The sequence below is a fragment of the Danio rerio genome, chromosome 20, assembly GCF_052040795.2.
Source record: "Danio rerio strain M-AB ecotype USA chromosome 20, GRCz13ab, whole genome shotgun sequence".
Classification (NCBI taxonomy): domain Eukaryota; kingdom Metazoa; phylum Chordata; class Actinopteri; order Cypriniformes; family Danionidae; genus Danio; species Danio rerio.
In genome coordinates this window covers 33,127,501-33,140,829 of record NC_141040.1, presented here as the reverse complement: position 1 = coordinate 33,140,829, position 13,329 = coordinate 33,127,501, and the positions used below count along the sequence as shown (strand labels likewise).

Sequence of the window (13,329 nt, the reverse complement as noted above, 5' to 3'; positions counted from 1 at the left end):
TGAAGAATTTACCCTGTCCTGCGGTTAGTATTGTAATGGGCAGCACAAATGTCTTGATACCTCAGGCTGTTGATGTTGCCATTCACTCATCCACATGTTGCCAAACTTGACTAATCTTTGTGAGAATCTTGGGTCCATTCAGGTTCCAATAGGTCTTCTGCAGTATTGGCGATGCAGTTCAACAGATGATTCATCAGAAAAAATCTAATTTCTGCAACTTTTCCAAATGATCAACTAGAAGTCAAATTATTATTTGTTGCTCTTACAACTGGAATTGACGACAAGACTTTTGTCAGGTAGTGTATGATACTGTTCTGATTATTACAATAGAATTCTGCAGTTCTGTCACTTTAATAGTGTGTGCTCTTTAAAGATGCCCTTTATGTGTACAACACATTAAGCTTCATTTCTGAGTGTAATATAGCTGTTTCAGTGTGTCAAACTTTTGCAATCAAAAAACACAAATTCCAGCTTTCCTCTATATCAGAGGGCACTGTTCCTGAACTGAATGTTTCTCCAACACTGCTATTGCATTCACAGGTTTGAATATCACGTCACAAAGATAATCATAATATGCCAAAATTAAGTTGTGTGCTTCACTGAACTAATATAGCTACTGTTACACAGTATTTATTTCCTTCACCCACTGCTATATTCCCAGACATAACTAATGTTATGCAAATTTGATGCTGTGTGATTTTGAATTTACTTTTTAAAAATAGAAACATAATAAGACCCCTTTAGAGATGAGAGCACTCTGATTGGGTCACAACAGGTAACGAAACAGCTAACAAAGTGACTGATTCTAATATTTTTACCCTTTTTTTTTTGTTGTTGGCCACTTCTTAATTCTCATTTAACTAGAATGATTAACACAATTAAAAAAAGTAACATGAATGATAAATGTATTACCATTTACAGTTATGATCCCTACCACTATAAAATAATCAGGATAATTTCAAGACCGTAGCCAGCCTGGTGAAAGGGGTTCTTTTTTCTCAAAATGTTGACTTTTTTTGCAGTTATTCACCTCATTTTCTATGATGTTTAAATACTTCAATAAGTGGCATTTTAAGCACTATTTTTAGCTAGATTCACTTGTTGTTTCCTCCCTTTTTGATGTACCTGTATTTATAGCTTTATAGATGTGATGTGGACTTCCATTTACTCACAGAATTGGAATGATTATAAAACTTTTTCTTGACGGACCTAGGTTTCTCTCAGGTTGGAACAACATGAGTGCAAGTAAATAAAAAAAGTGCATAAAACTAAACTGATATATTTGCTCACACACAAATGCCACTTAAGTACTGAAAGCTAGCACAGGAAACTGTTGGGACTGCATGAGAAGGAAGCCAGTGCTTTCATAGTACACCCCAGTGCTTTCAAGTATATCCCATCAACACAGCAAGAACGTTAAGTATTTATAAGCAGCAAAAAAATTAAAACGTTGGGCTACCAACAAGGCAATTCTTTGTACTAACAGTGTCCTCTCTGCATGGCAAGGTTTGGTCTTGAAAAGGTGTTACTGTAGCGTTTGACATGTAAAAACCTACAAAACATAAAGACATCATCACCACTCTGGAACGGAGGGCCGTTAAAAGTTTTCCAATCAGATCAGCTGCGGCATTAACACCTCATTGGGCTGCCGAGTGGGAGTGATTGACATCCAGCAGGAGAAATCTGTGAAAGCATTCGCTGCTCAACATCATCTCAGGTTATTAAAAAAACACATATAAGCTCTATGCATTAGTAGATTCCCACAATGGAAGTCATAACCGTGGCAGGACATAGTGGTATATTGAAAAGGCCAGCGGCAGCTGATTATGTAAGTGTTCTCTGTGCAGGGAGAGGTCAAAGAAAAACCGAGCTGAATGCTCTGAACTTTGAAGCTGATGAAATGCAATCATGCATAATTACTGTAAAGTTTCTTAATCGTCTAGGCTTTAATGATGCATTCTTAATGCCACGTTCTCACTGTTTATAGATCGAGACATATCATTACAATCTGGGACGCAAAACTACTTAAACTTGGAAAAAGTACTTTTTGATTAAGTATTGGCAATGAATGACTGTAAACCATTTTGAGAAGTTTCAGAGGACATGTAGGCTGTCATATATGTAACGAGACTAGTCGGATGAACCAAACTTATTTTCAAATAAGTAATTCTAAACATTTTTTTAGTTAAATAATAATAAATAAAAGTAAAAAAAAAACATTTATGGAAGAGTGGAGAGCATGATTTTATTAATTATTTGAATGGCTATTTTATTTACAGGTCAAGAACAAGGAAAATAATTAAACAAAACAACTTCTAAAATTTTGAATCTGAAAAAAAAGTGTAAATAAAGCACTAGTTTATACCATAAAAATCAGAACTTTAGGATGAGTTTTATCTGTAATTGATTATAAAAATTATCATAAAAATGTATGCAATAAAAATATATCATAAAAATTACTTGTGATTTATCAGTGTTTTCCATTCATTTCAACTTTCAAATTTAATTAATGGCAAACTGATCTCTGCTTTGACTTTTAAAGTTAAAAATTAACAAATTTATTTTGAGTTGAATGGAAAACCTAATCCTAACCCTAAACCCTAAACCTAACCTAACCTAACCTAATCTAACCTAACCTAAGCTAACCTAAACTAACCTAACCTAACCTAACCTAACCTAACCTAACTAAACCAAATCTAACCTAACCCTACACCTAAAACCATAAACTAACACTGAACCCCAACCCTGACCTAACTTAACCTAACCCTAAACCTTGACCCTAACCCTAAACACTAACCTAACCTCTAACCTATCTATAACCCTAACACCTAACCCTAATGCCCTATTCACACAGGGCTTCAACGCCTCAACGCTTCAACGCTTCCCATTCACTTTGAATGGGTGACGTTAGGCATTGCCGAACTGCATTGTGGATCCTTCGGCGCTGCTTCAGTGGCGTTGCTCGCTGCAGAAGGTGGGACTTTCTTAATATTTCAAGCGCCAATGAAAGCATCAGCCAATCAGATAGCTTTATGCAAATACACCAGCTCAGACAGTAGCCGATTGCTGACTAATTTTAGTGGCTGACACTGCTATGACGATCGCATCAGCCCCAACTTTAGACAAGCCCTCTGTCAAGCGTTGACGCTGAAGACCCATGTGAATGGGGCGAAACTCTAACCCCAACCTAACCCCTTAAGCCTAACCTGTAACAGTAAACCCTAACCTAACCCTAACCCCCTAAACTTCACACCTAACCATAACATAGCCCTAACCCAGACAATATATAGTTTTAAACTATTCATTAAAAATGTCAATACACTTTTCAGCATCAAAAGTAATTGGAGCAGAGATCAAGATCCCAGAATGAAATTCTAACGTGTAAATGAACATGAAACAATTGTGAGCCATGAGCTATAGAGAACTGTAGCTGATAAAAGATCTAAATGAGATATAAAGCCACAATTACAAGAGTCAAACTCTATGAAGTCACAACTGCAAGAAAAACACACTGTCAATACAAAGAATTTAAAGATATTGTGAAATACTGTGAGATATAAAGTCACCAATACCTTTTATTTATGTATTCTGAGGGGAAAACAGGCTTTTAAAATCTCTCTCCTTCTGTAATTTCAAGAATTTTGATGTCTAATTTTTCAACATCACAAATTCGTGTTTTTATAGAGGGAGTATGTTCAATGGCCCATTATCCCGCAGTCCGTGATTCTTCATTGAGGATTACAGCGCACTTACCTCAGTTCTTTCGCTGTAAGCTGAAGTCTTTGATGCCGTTTCCTTGTGTGTGGGATGCTGAACTGCAGCCAGTTCTTACTAAGGGAGTAAAGCAACCGTGTGTCCTCCCTGCTGCAGACTATCAAGGAAAACCTCCAACAGTGAGGTCTACGGAAAGATCATATCATCATTTAGAGCTGACTACATTTTTATTTCAATTTTAATTTGATATAAATATTAATAATAACCCAAATGGCCTGTAAACATTTGCTCAGTCTCATAAATCGCATTTTGTAGTTCTGGTTTATGGCGTTTCTAAGCTCCTGCTTTTCAGGACTACCCTACAGTGTTCAAGAGCCAGCGTTTTCCATTAATACGATGTTTGGAAGTCCCGCTTGGCATGTGGTCATCGCTTTCATCAGCCAGACGGGTCAGGGTGACTGGCACCTCCTCTGCTCTGGCACTGTCTGTAGGAGTCTGAGACTGTTCAAAGCTGCAGCCGGGCACAAAGGGGAGTCTTGTTCCCATCCACTCACTGACCTGAGACCAGACACGAAGCTCTCGCTGACTGCAGGGGAGAGTGAAATCAAAGACAGAGTCCTGCCACCTTCACAAAATGCTGCATCGGTGAATGTTAGGGTCAGACGTCACCGCTGAGAGAAGCTTTGGCCATGAGTAAAGCTTCGGCCCTGACAAATCCTCTTAAGAAATCTGTTGGAAGAAAAAACAAGACAACTCTGTACTCAGTATAAATACAGTTACACCTGAATGTTCCGGGAGTAAATTGCCTACAGAATGCATATTGAAAAATAAATAGACATAGTGTTGAAGGCAAATTAGTCATATGATTTGGATTTTATTGTTATTTACAGAAACAGTACTGAAAAGTTACTGTTTATTTAGACTTTTAGATAACTAAAAAATAATTTACAGTTTGTATAGTGTCAAGTTAAAATTTGTAAAATACTATGGATACATATTATCGTCAGCTAGCTCTCTGCAACTCCTAAGCCTAATTTACACTTTCGCTTGGTGCTGCGTCGCACACCTTAAAAACGGACGGGCTTTTAAACTTTATGCGTTCACCATTGTTATAATCTTTAAAACCGCAGGGGGCGGTCAAAACAAACTGACTGTAAAATCACACAGATTACCATAGAAGTAGGAAATTTCCGGAACTACGTCATATCTTTTAAATCGTTCATTATTTTAATGATTATAAATATTTATATAATCATTCAAGATTTTTTGTTTAAATCAAACTTTGCAAAACAAAATTACTTGCTTTTGTTAATATCTGGGACAGTTCTACCTATTAAAGTTTATTGGGCTGTATTTTGACAATCCAAAGTAAAAAGTGCAGGGCGCAAAAGCATTAAGAAAGAGTCAGAATCCACTTTTGCTATTTTAAGGACGGAAAAATCTGCTTTTGTGGCGCATGGTCTTACAGGGTTGAGCTTGAATAAACCATTATCACCAATAAAGTTAAAAAAAACAGGGCATCAGTATGTTGTAAACAGATATATATATATATATATATATATATATATATATATATATATATATATATATATATATATATATATATTCTTTTTCAGTTATGAAATTAATAGTTCCCTAATAATAGATTTGTAACTATTAAATTATTTAAAATTTAAAATGAATGGTGAAAAAATATTTCCACAATTAAATACTCTGTTTTGGCTTTAACAAAACACTGTGATGATGTCACATTCGCTTTTGCGTTGCGTATAAACCAGGCTTTACATGGTTGCCCAAATGGAAAACTAGCTTGCTGCCAGAAGTGGTGTTAGTGAGACCAGCAGGGGGCGCTACACTTGCAGTCTGTGTGGGTCAAAGCAGCTTAAGATAGTAGTTCTGGTAAACTGAAACTGTCAGTCCAGTTTTTAGAGTTGAATTTCAGTTTAGTTCAGTTCAATGTAATTTAAATTTCACTGCTGAAAGTCCAAACACTAAAAAGTAAATCCATTGATGCGCAGCACTACAAGGCCCAAACCATGCAAGCCAGTGGTGACAGCGGTTCGGGAAAAACTTCACCAATTGACAAAAGTGAAGGAAAAAAACCTTGAGATAATCCAGTCTCAGTTGGGAACGACCATTTCTCCTCTGGCCAGCCTTCTAATACAGAGCTGCAGTTTAGGCGCCGGACGCTGGAGAACGCTAGACGTCTATCGTGGAGAAGCTGTAGGTGTGTGAGTAGGTCACCGGCATATATATTAGTATTAATCTCTTCTGACGTGAAACAATGAGTGTCTGTACTTATTAACATACATTGTGTAGACAAAATTTTCTAACAAAAAGGGCAAAATTTTTGATATTTGGCAATGTGAGACCCCATCATTGGTAAAAGGTTTCTGTAAGGTTTATGTGTAGAGATTACAAATATAAATATAACAATGATTATGCAAGTTAAAAGTTTTATTAAATCATGTTTAATAGTTTATGAATAGTACTACTTTTAACTTTTCGAATTATAAACCATAAGTGTCACACTTGACAATGTACTGACCTTTCTATCAGACTTAAACTTGAATTCGACACTTTGATGGAAATAATTATAAATACAGTAGCTTAAATTATTAATTTTGTCCCACATGTCTGTTGTTTCACTTTAGACAAGACATTTATTCATTAAAAGGGTTTATATAGGTTACCATCATGTTTATTTTGTATGGCATCAGCTTTCAGGTTACTATCCACTTCCATTTAAACCATGGACTCACAGAGAGGATTTATTTTTCTAAGATCTATGTTTGTGTTCAGTTGAAGAAAGAATGTTTCATATAAATATATCTACAGTATAACATAACGGAGAGCAGATGATTGAGAGTAAATCCCATTAAAAGGCTCAGTTGGTTGTTGCATGGCACTGACTGATGTGTGAAATTTATAATATGCAATAATAATATTGTAATTGCAGTTGTAATGGTCAATCGTTTAGAAAAAAAAAACATCCTGAAAGCATGTGTTGACGCATAAGAATGAAGTTAGAATGATGCTGTAATTTAAGTCGACACATTAATGCAAGTTTTCTTTCAGTTAATGAAAATACTTCCATAGAAAGAAATGTTTGCTCCCAAATGAATATGCTGTTTAACTAATTGTTTGACACAATAACTGTTGCATTGAATCATATATTATCACATATAATGAATTAGCTCATTTTGAATAAATTGCTTAAAGGAATGATTCTCTAAATCCCCCATTAAGACTTGACTTGGCGGATTTAGAGTCATACATTCGTGATAGGCCAAAACCAAGCAAGGTATCAGCAAAAAAAAACAAAAAAAAACACTATGAAAATATTTCAAAATGACCTAAAAATGCATGGCAGAAGATGGTAAGAAGAACTTTTATACACTCCTGCCATCATGCACCCACCCACCCATCCATCAATCTGTTCATACTTTTATCCCAGTGAACACATTAATCCAGCACATTAGACTGTCAGCTTGAATCCATTGAATACTGCATGTGTCAACAGGGATCTACTTGTCTTGCCCACAGAGCAGCTGAGGTATACATGACCTGACATTTGCAAGGAGACTCGTCTGAACGCCTGAAGAAAAGGGAAGAGAGCGAGTCAACAATCTTACATGAGGTCTATGACGAGGTCACCGATTAAAAAAGGCACCCACAGGCCTAGACCGGGAGTAAAACTGTAAGTATGCGTGATATGAGGGTCCAAGCTGTTTCAAGAGAGCAAGATCAGGTGTTGAAATGAATTTGTTTGGGACCATCCGCCTTTGCTGGAATGCAACGCTTGCGTGTTCAGCTTAAGCCTGGGATTTTGAATCTCTTTAGATATTTTTTCAAATAATAAAACATGCAGGTAGAAATAATTATTGGAGAATGAATCTCTTTGTAGCACAATTCAAAGTCCAAGAAAGTGCAAGCAAGGTTGAGATGTGCTCAAAACAATCGCAATGTCATACACGGCATACAAAATCCCTGGTAAGCCCATTTTTTCATGTTAGATTCTGATCTGTATGATGTAAACTCCTTAGGCTCTTGAGCTTTTGTGCAGTGAAATCTAGATTTTTCTAGGATTTCAATTTTACACACAAATCCTTTCAGTCCAGGCTCATTGGAAATATGTGCCTCAGCCTACATTTTTGAGTTACGTAAAATAAATTGCTCCCGGTATGTTGTTGAACTATTCAGATGACAAATTCCCCAGAAGATGATTTCTACAATTTTGCAAATCTGAGATACGTTACTTATTAGCCCTTTTCATACATAAAGACCTTTACGGAAAATAAAAGGCAATTTTCCGGAAAGGGGATCATGTGTAAATGAGCTCATTTTGAAAATTCAGGTGAATTATTTCAAGCAATTTTCCGGAAAGAGAAACTGTAACATTGCTGTTAATTTCCCAGAATGCTGCGCTGTGTAAATGCAAAAGAAAAATTGCCAAAAAGAGAGCGTTCACACTTGAGTAGCACTGACGTCTACTCCAGCCAATCAGAACATTCAGACGCATTCTGGGACAAAGCAGCTGCATGAATGTAAAGCTTTAAATAAAAGTGTTTGGGTTTAGGGAAGAGGAAGGGTGGGGGATAGGTCAGTTGGTCAGTCAGTCGACAGCGGCTTCAGGTAGATTTACGCGAGAACAGCAGATGAGGAGGACACTCGCTAGAGAAATTTGGAATCTGAAAAAATATACACAACGGCTTCTGGTGGATTAGCGAATACAAAAACTGGAAAAACTCCTGGGAGCTACGCTATTTTGCTCTGCCAGAAATGTATACAGCGGTACATAATCAGAATGAACCTGGGTTGGCTTAATTATTTGAAAACAATCAACTCATGAGAGTCATTTGACATTTGCTCTGATATCTGACTACACTGGTCACACTTGATGACATCATGACATATGATTGGCTGATGGAGTTGTTCCTGGGTCATCAAAAAAATGTTGGTCTCAGAGCAACTAGCACTTTACAAAATCAGGCTGTGCTAAAAGTATCATCTCATTAGAGTCATTTGGTCTGATACTAAAAACTATACTGGTCAAAAGTTTTGCTTTTATTCTCTAAAAAAAGCTTACTTTACTGGTCATTCAGAACATTGTCAATCAAGACTTCACATCTTTCCCTATCCAGAAAAGAACACGTCGCAGTTAGAATGCACTCCAGCCAATCAGAACATTCAGACGCATTCACATCTGCGCCGTTTCTGAAAATAAAAGCCTTTATGCATTTAGCTGCTAGATGTTAGTCAGAAAAGTTTCTATGTTTATTATTAATGCCAACAGTGGAAAACATTATCTGTAAAATTCTTAAGATAAACCGCTGTTTGTTTACCTTCAAGCTCTGCTTTAATTGCTTGATGCGTGTGCACGTGAAGCAGTCGGTGAGCACCGGCACAAACACATATTATTTACATCTTGATGTGCGAAAGTGTTCTTCTAAATGTTTCAATCGAAGTTGAAAGCTTTAAACAAAAGTGAAACTGTCAACAAAAGCCCGACCCCTTCTATGGTTACAAATACAAGCGCGGCCATTTAGAGGTCCTTTTTTGTTAATGATGTTTGAATTTACCTGTATTTTGGAATGGATGTGTGAATAGTCTTTTCTGGAAAATTCCAGAATGTCCTTGCCTGTGTCAATAGCGCTTTTTAAATTCACTGGTAAAGTCGTTTCGAAAATTTTCTGGATATAATAAAATTAAATAAATATATTAATAAATATATAATAAAATTTGGTAATTATTGTATTGTACGTTTTGTTGTATTTTTCAGATATACATCTTCTTGGGCCCAAATCTGCCCACTGGCCTCTGTCCATCATGGCCTCCTGATCATCCCCATTCCAATTGGCTTCATCACTGTCTCCTCTCCTCTGTGGTGTGCGGTCTGGCGCAAAAATGGCTGCTGTCGCATCATCCAGGAGGATGCTGCACGCTGGTGGTGGATGAGGAGATTCCCCCCCATTCCCCCCATAAAAGTTGTTCATTTGGAGATAGAGAGGTGAGGTAAACATATTTGACTACAAATTATATAGACATTGTTAAGCTGTTTTAAAGGTATTTACCTGGTGTTATGCAAATAAATGCACTGAAATAATCCTTAGTTCATTAAAATTATCTCCTTTTAAATATCATTAGTGTGAAAAGGGACAAAAGTTGTTGGTGTCATATGTTTTCTTCTTTCTGCACTCAAACATGTTGAAGTGTGTTGTTGCCGGTGCACAAAAATGTAGGTTGAAGCACGTATTTCCAATAAGCCTGTGTTGAACCCCTCTTTCCTGGCAGAACGAACCATCGAAACAGGGGTCATTGTTTCTAGGACAACAGAGGGATTTTCCTTGGCCATTTATGCAGGTTTATATGAGGACATCAGGGAGTCCCTGAACAGTGTGTACCTGAACATCACTTTCAATCTTAGGGTCATTATCATTGTCACTGGGAAACATTTCAGGAATGTTTTCCCCTCTGGCCCATAAGGCCAGATTACTGAAGCATTCCCCCTTCAGATCCCGTGAGCTTTTGAAGAAAGACTTCAAAACCTGGAGAAACATTCCTCACTTGTTGTTGACTCCAATTAGATGAGAAGACTTCTCTGTATATTGGTCTGTAGCACGACACTCGCTGTCTCTCAGGATTGTCGGGCCAGTGCTGTGAAAACAAACCATCTGCAGCGTTGCTGTCACTGAAGAATGAACAAATATTAAAGATTCTGACCGAAATCAGGATACTAATCTAAAAACAAAACTCCTTGACCAATTTCCCACGCCAATCACCAGAATAAATCCTAACCACAGCCCTCTGTCTGTAGCCCTTTAACTCTGTCTGGCTTCAACCAGAAATGTCTGTGTTCCTACATGTGTCTTTTGGCATTAAAGGAATAGTACAGCCAAAAATAAAACTTCTTTGAGGCTTGGATTGCATATTGGAGTAGGACAGAAAAGTCAAACATTTAGGAAAATGATAATGTTTAACTATTTATCTAAGTACAACACTAAGCAGACATGTTGTGAGTGTTACAGTTGTAACCTCTCTATATAAAAATAAATTCTTTCAGAAATCAAACTACACTGGTTCTACAACACGTTTGATTCACTAAAAGAGTTATTAGTCTTTAAGGGTCATTCATTCTAGAATGACTTTCACTCAAACTTTTTCCCATCCTTATCAGGAGTCACCCCAAATGAATGAACCCATACTAGACACTACTTTACTAAAAATAATCAAGAAAGGTTCATTAAAAGGATCAGTTCACTAGAATCATTCCTTCGGTATTTAGACTACACTGTTTCCTCTGTACAGTATGTGTTTGATTCAACATAGGCTCATTCTGAAAACGTAGCCCTATATACATTTCTGGAGATCGCAAATTATGTAGCCAGAGCTACATATGGCAGCATTTTATCCTTAAAACAAATGCTCAGAGCGGTATGATGCCTTTTCTCACTTACCTCCATATGGACGGCTTTTCTACAGTTACCAGTTTGTCCAGTAGTTCAACGTGAAACGCTTGAAACACAGAGCGGAGTTCACTACAACAACAGGGTTCGAGTCCGGTGAAGAACGGTTCCAGAAAGCAAGTAAGACAAAAACAAAAGCTAAAAAAAATAAACAAGTAAATAAAACAGGATAAGAATGTGGTCAAATCTGAAAGCGTGGTAAAAATTAGGGGGCTTTTCTTTTTCTGGGTTGCATTTTAAAACACTGCGATTGGGTTTAAAGAAGTGGGTGGGCGGGTCAGTCTGTGCTTTTAAAACACGGTTGGGTTTAATGAAGGGGGATGGTGGGGGGATTGGTCAGTTAAACCGTCAGTAAGCCAGTTAGTCGATAGCGGCCTCTGGTGGATTTATGTGAGAACAGCAAGAGCAAATGGCATTCGCTAGAGAAATTCGAGATCTGAAAAAGCATACACATCAGCATCTGGTGGATTTGTGAAAAAAAAAAACATGCTCCTTGGACATTTTTTAAATCCAGAAATGTATATAGGTGTACGTAACCAGAATAAACCTCAGTTGGTTTAATTAATTGAAAACAACCAACTCATAAGAGTCATTTGCTCAGACATCTGGCTACACTGGTCACACTCAATGTTTCTGATTCACCTAAAAGATTCATCCCATTAGAGTCATTTGCTCTGATACTGAACTACACAGGTCACAGTTTTAGTTTTTATTCTTTAAAAAAAAGCATACTTTACTGGTCATTCTGTACATTGTCAATTCTAATATAAAAATTAAGCTGGTTCTAAAGCTTCAGACTTCACATCTTTCCCCCTATCCTGATGTTTTTGAGAAGAGATAACATTTTAGAGGACCCTGTTTTTCCACAGGGGCAGGAGTCTTTCGATAGATGTGTTTGCATAACTGGGCTGTCTGCGGTGTCAGAGGGTCTGAAAAATGTCGGCCAAGCAAAGTAACACAGCTGCAACTGCTGGCCCCCTTCACATGACTTTAGACCTAAGTCTATCACAAAGATACCTTTATTCGGAGAGCCACTGGGTTCAGGGGAATGAGGGAGAGCACACACATACCTACACGCATGCACACGCACGGATATAGATGCACACATACACTGTGAACACAACATATCAAAGCCCAAGGAGGAGATGTATGGCCAAAATATGTTCAAATGGAAACGTGAAAGTGCAAAAGGTTATATTTCAATGCTATTTAAGTACATTTGCAGAGAACTATTTGGGAAAAATACACACATTTCAGTTTAAAATAGAGAAGGCCCTCAAAGCGGAGCCCCACAGAAGCAGATGGAGCTCTGACAGCTCAAACAGGAGTTAAAAAAAGATTCTCTGCACAATGAAAAGACTGTGACAAAAATATTTGTTTGTAATGGATCAAGCATGCAGAAACAACATCAAATGGACCAAAATCCAGCTCATAATCACTGAAGTAGCCACAAGGGTCATGTAAACACTTTCAATCAGACTCAGACATTGGGGGAAAAAAACTTTTATGAACAGAGTACTCTTTCCTGGAATAAGTGTGTTTTTATTCACTGAAATATTGCAATGCACATGCAAGACGAATGACTAGCTAATTCCTCTGTTTTACAAAGAACAACCTCAATCAATTTAATTGCATTTTTAGATTTAAAGCATCATGTTTGGGACTTATTTGACCCAAGCATTCTCTGAGGTTCAGGCGGTGGATATTGATATCCCACAATCTAGTGGCCCCTGGCAGTACAGAATTTTCAGTCTGCCACCATAAAGATCCAGAGCTCTTGCTGGAAGTCTGACATGCTTTTTTTTTTTTTTTTTTGCAGCCGGTCCTTTATAGTAAGAACAATGAAGCAGAGATCTCTCCAGGTTCGTTCTTGGAGATTTATTGTTATTTCATAGTCCCACCTGCTTTAGCACTAGAGTTATGCAACACTCACAGTAGCTCTGAGGGCTTCAGAACAGCATTATTTTACTGTGCCTTTCAGTGACATTATATACTTTCAGTGAAAATAAAGCTGTCTGTCAGCGATGGGCTTTAAGGTTTTTCCTGTAAAAATGGTCATAAGTTTAAAACTTGAATTCAGTTGACAGCTATAAATCAACAAGCTATTTCTAAACTAAACTATGGTACATAAGTGCTGTTTATATCAAAT

The 13,329-nt window shown here is 37.3% G+C and overlaps 2 protein-coding genes across 7 annotated transcripts in view; both read right to left on the bottom strand.

Moving 5' to 3' along the window:
• The window catches only part of LOC147839360 (uncharacterized), a 963,858-nt gene that overhangs the window by 169,244 nt on the left and 781,285 nt on the right, over window positions 1–13,329 (bottom strand). The gene's annotated exons all lie outside the window — the stretch shown is intronic.
• Window positions 1–13,329, bottom strand: part of LOC147832235 (uncharacterized) — a 165,773-nt gene that overhangs the window by 20,136 nt on the left and 132,308 nt on the right. For 2 of the 6 annotated variants that reach the window (XR_015518495.1, XR_015518494.1), the window contains exons 4-5: window positions 4,110–4,443; window positions 3,754–3,864 (exon numbers count right to left, since the gene is read on the bottom strand). Coding sequence is in view for 1 of the 6 variants with exons in the window: in XM_087298321.1 (XP_087154447.1) it covers window positions 4,380–4,443 (64 nt within the window). In the remaining 5 variants the exon portion in view is untranslated. Of the gene's footprint in view, window positions 1–3,753; window positions 3,901–3,924; window positions 4,444–13,329 lie in introns of those variants that run through there. The other 4 variants (XR_015518498.1, XR_015518497.1, XR_015518496.1 and 1 more) reach the window with 3 other exon arrangements.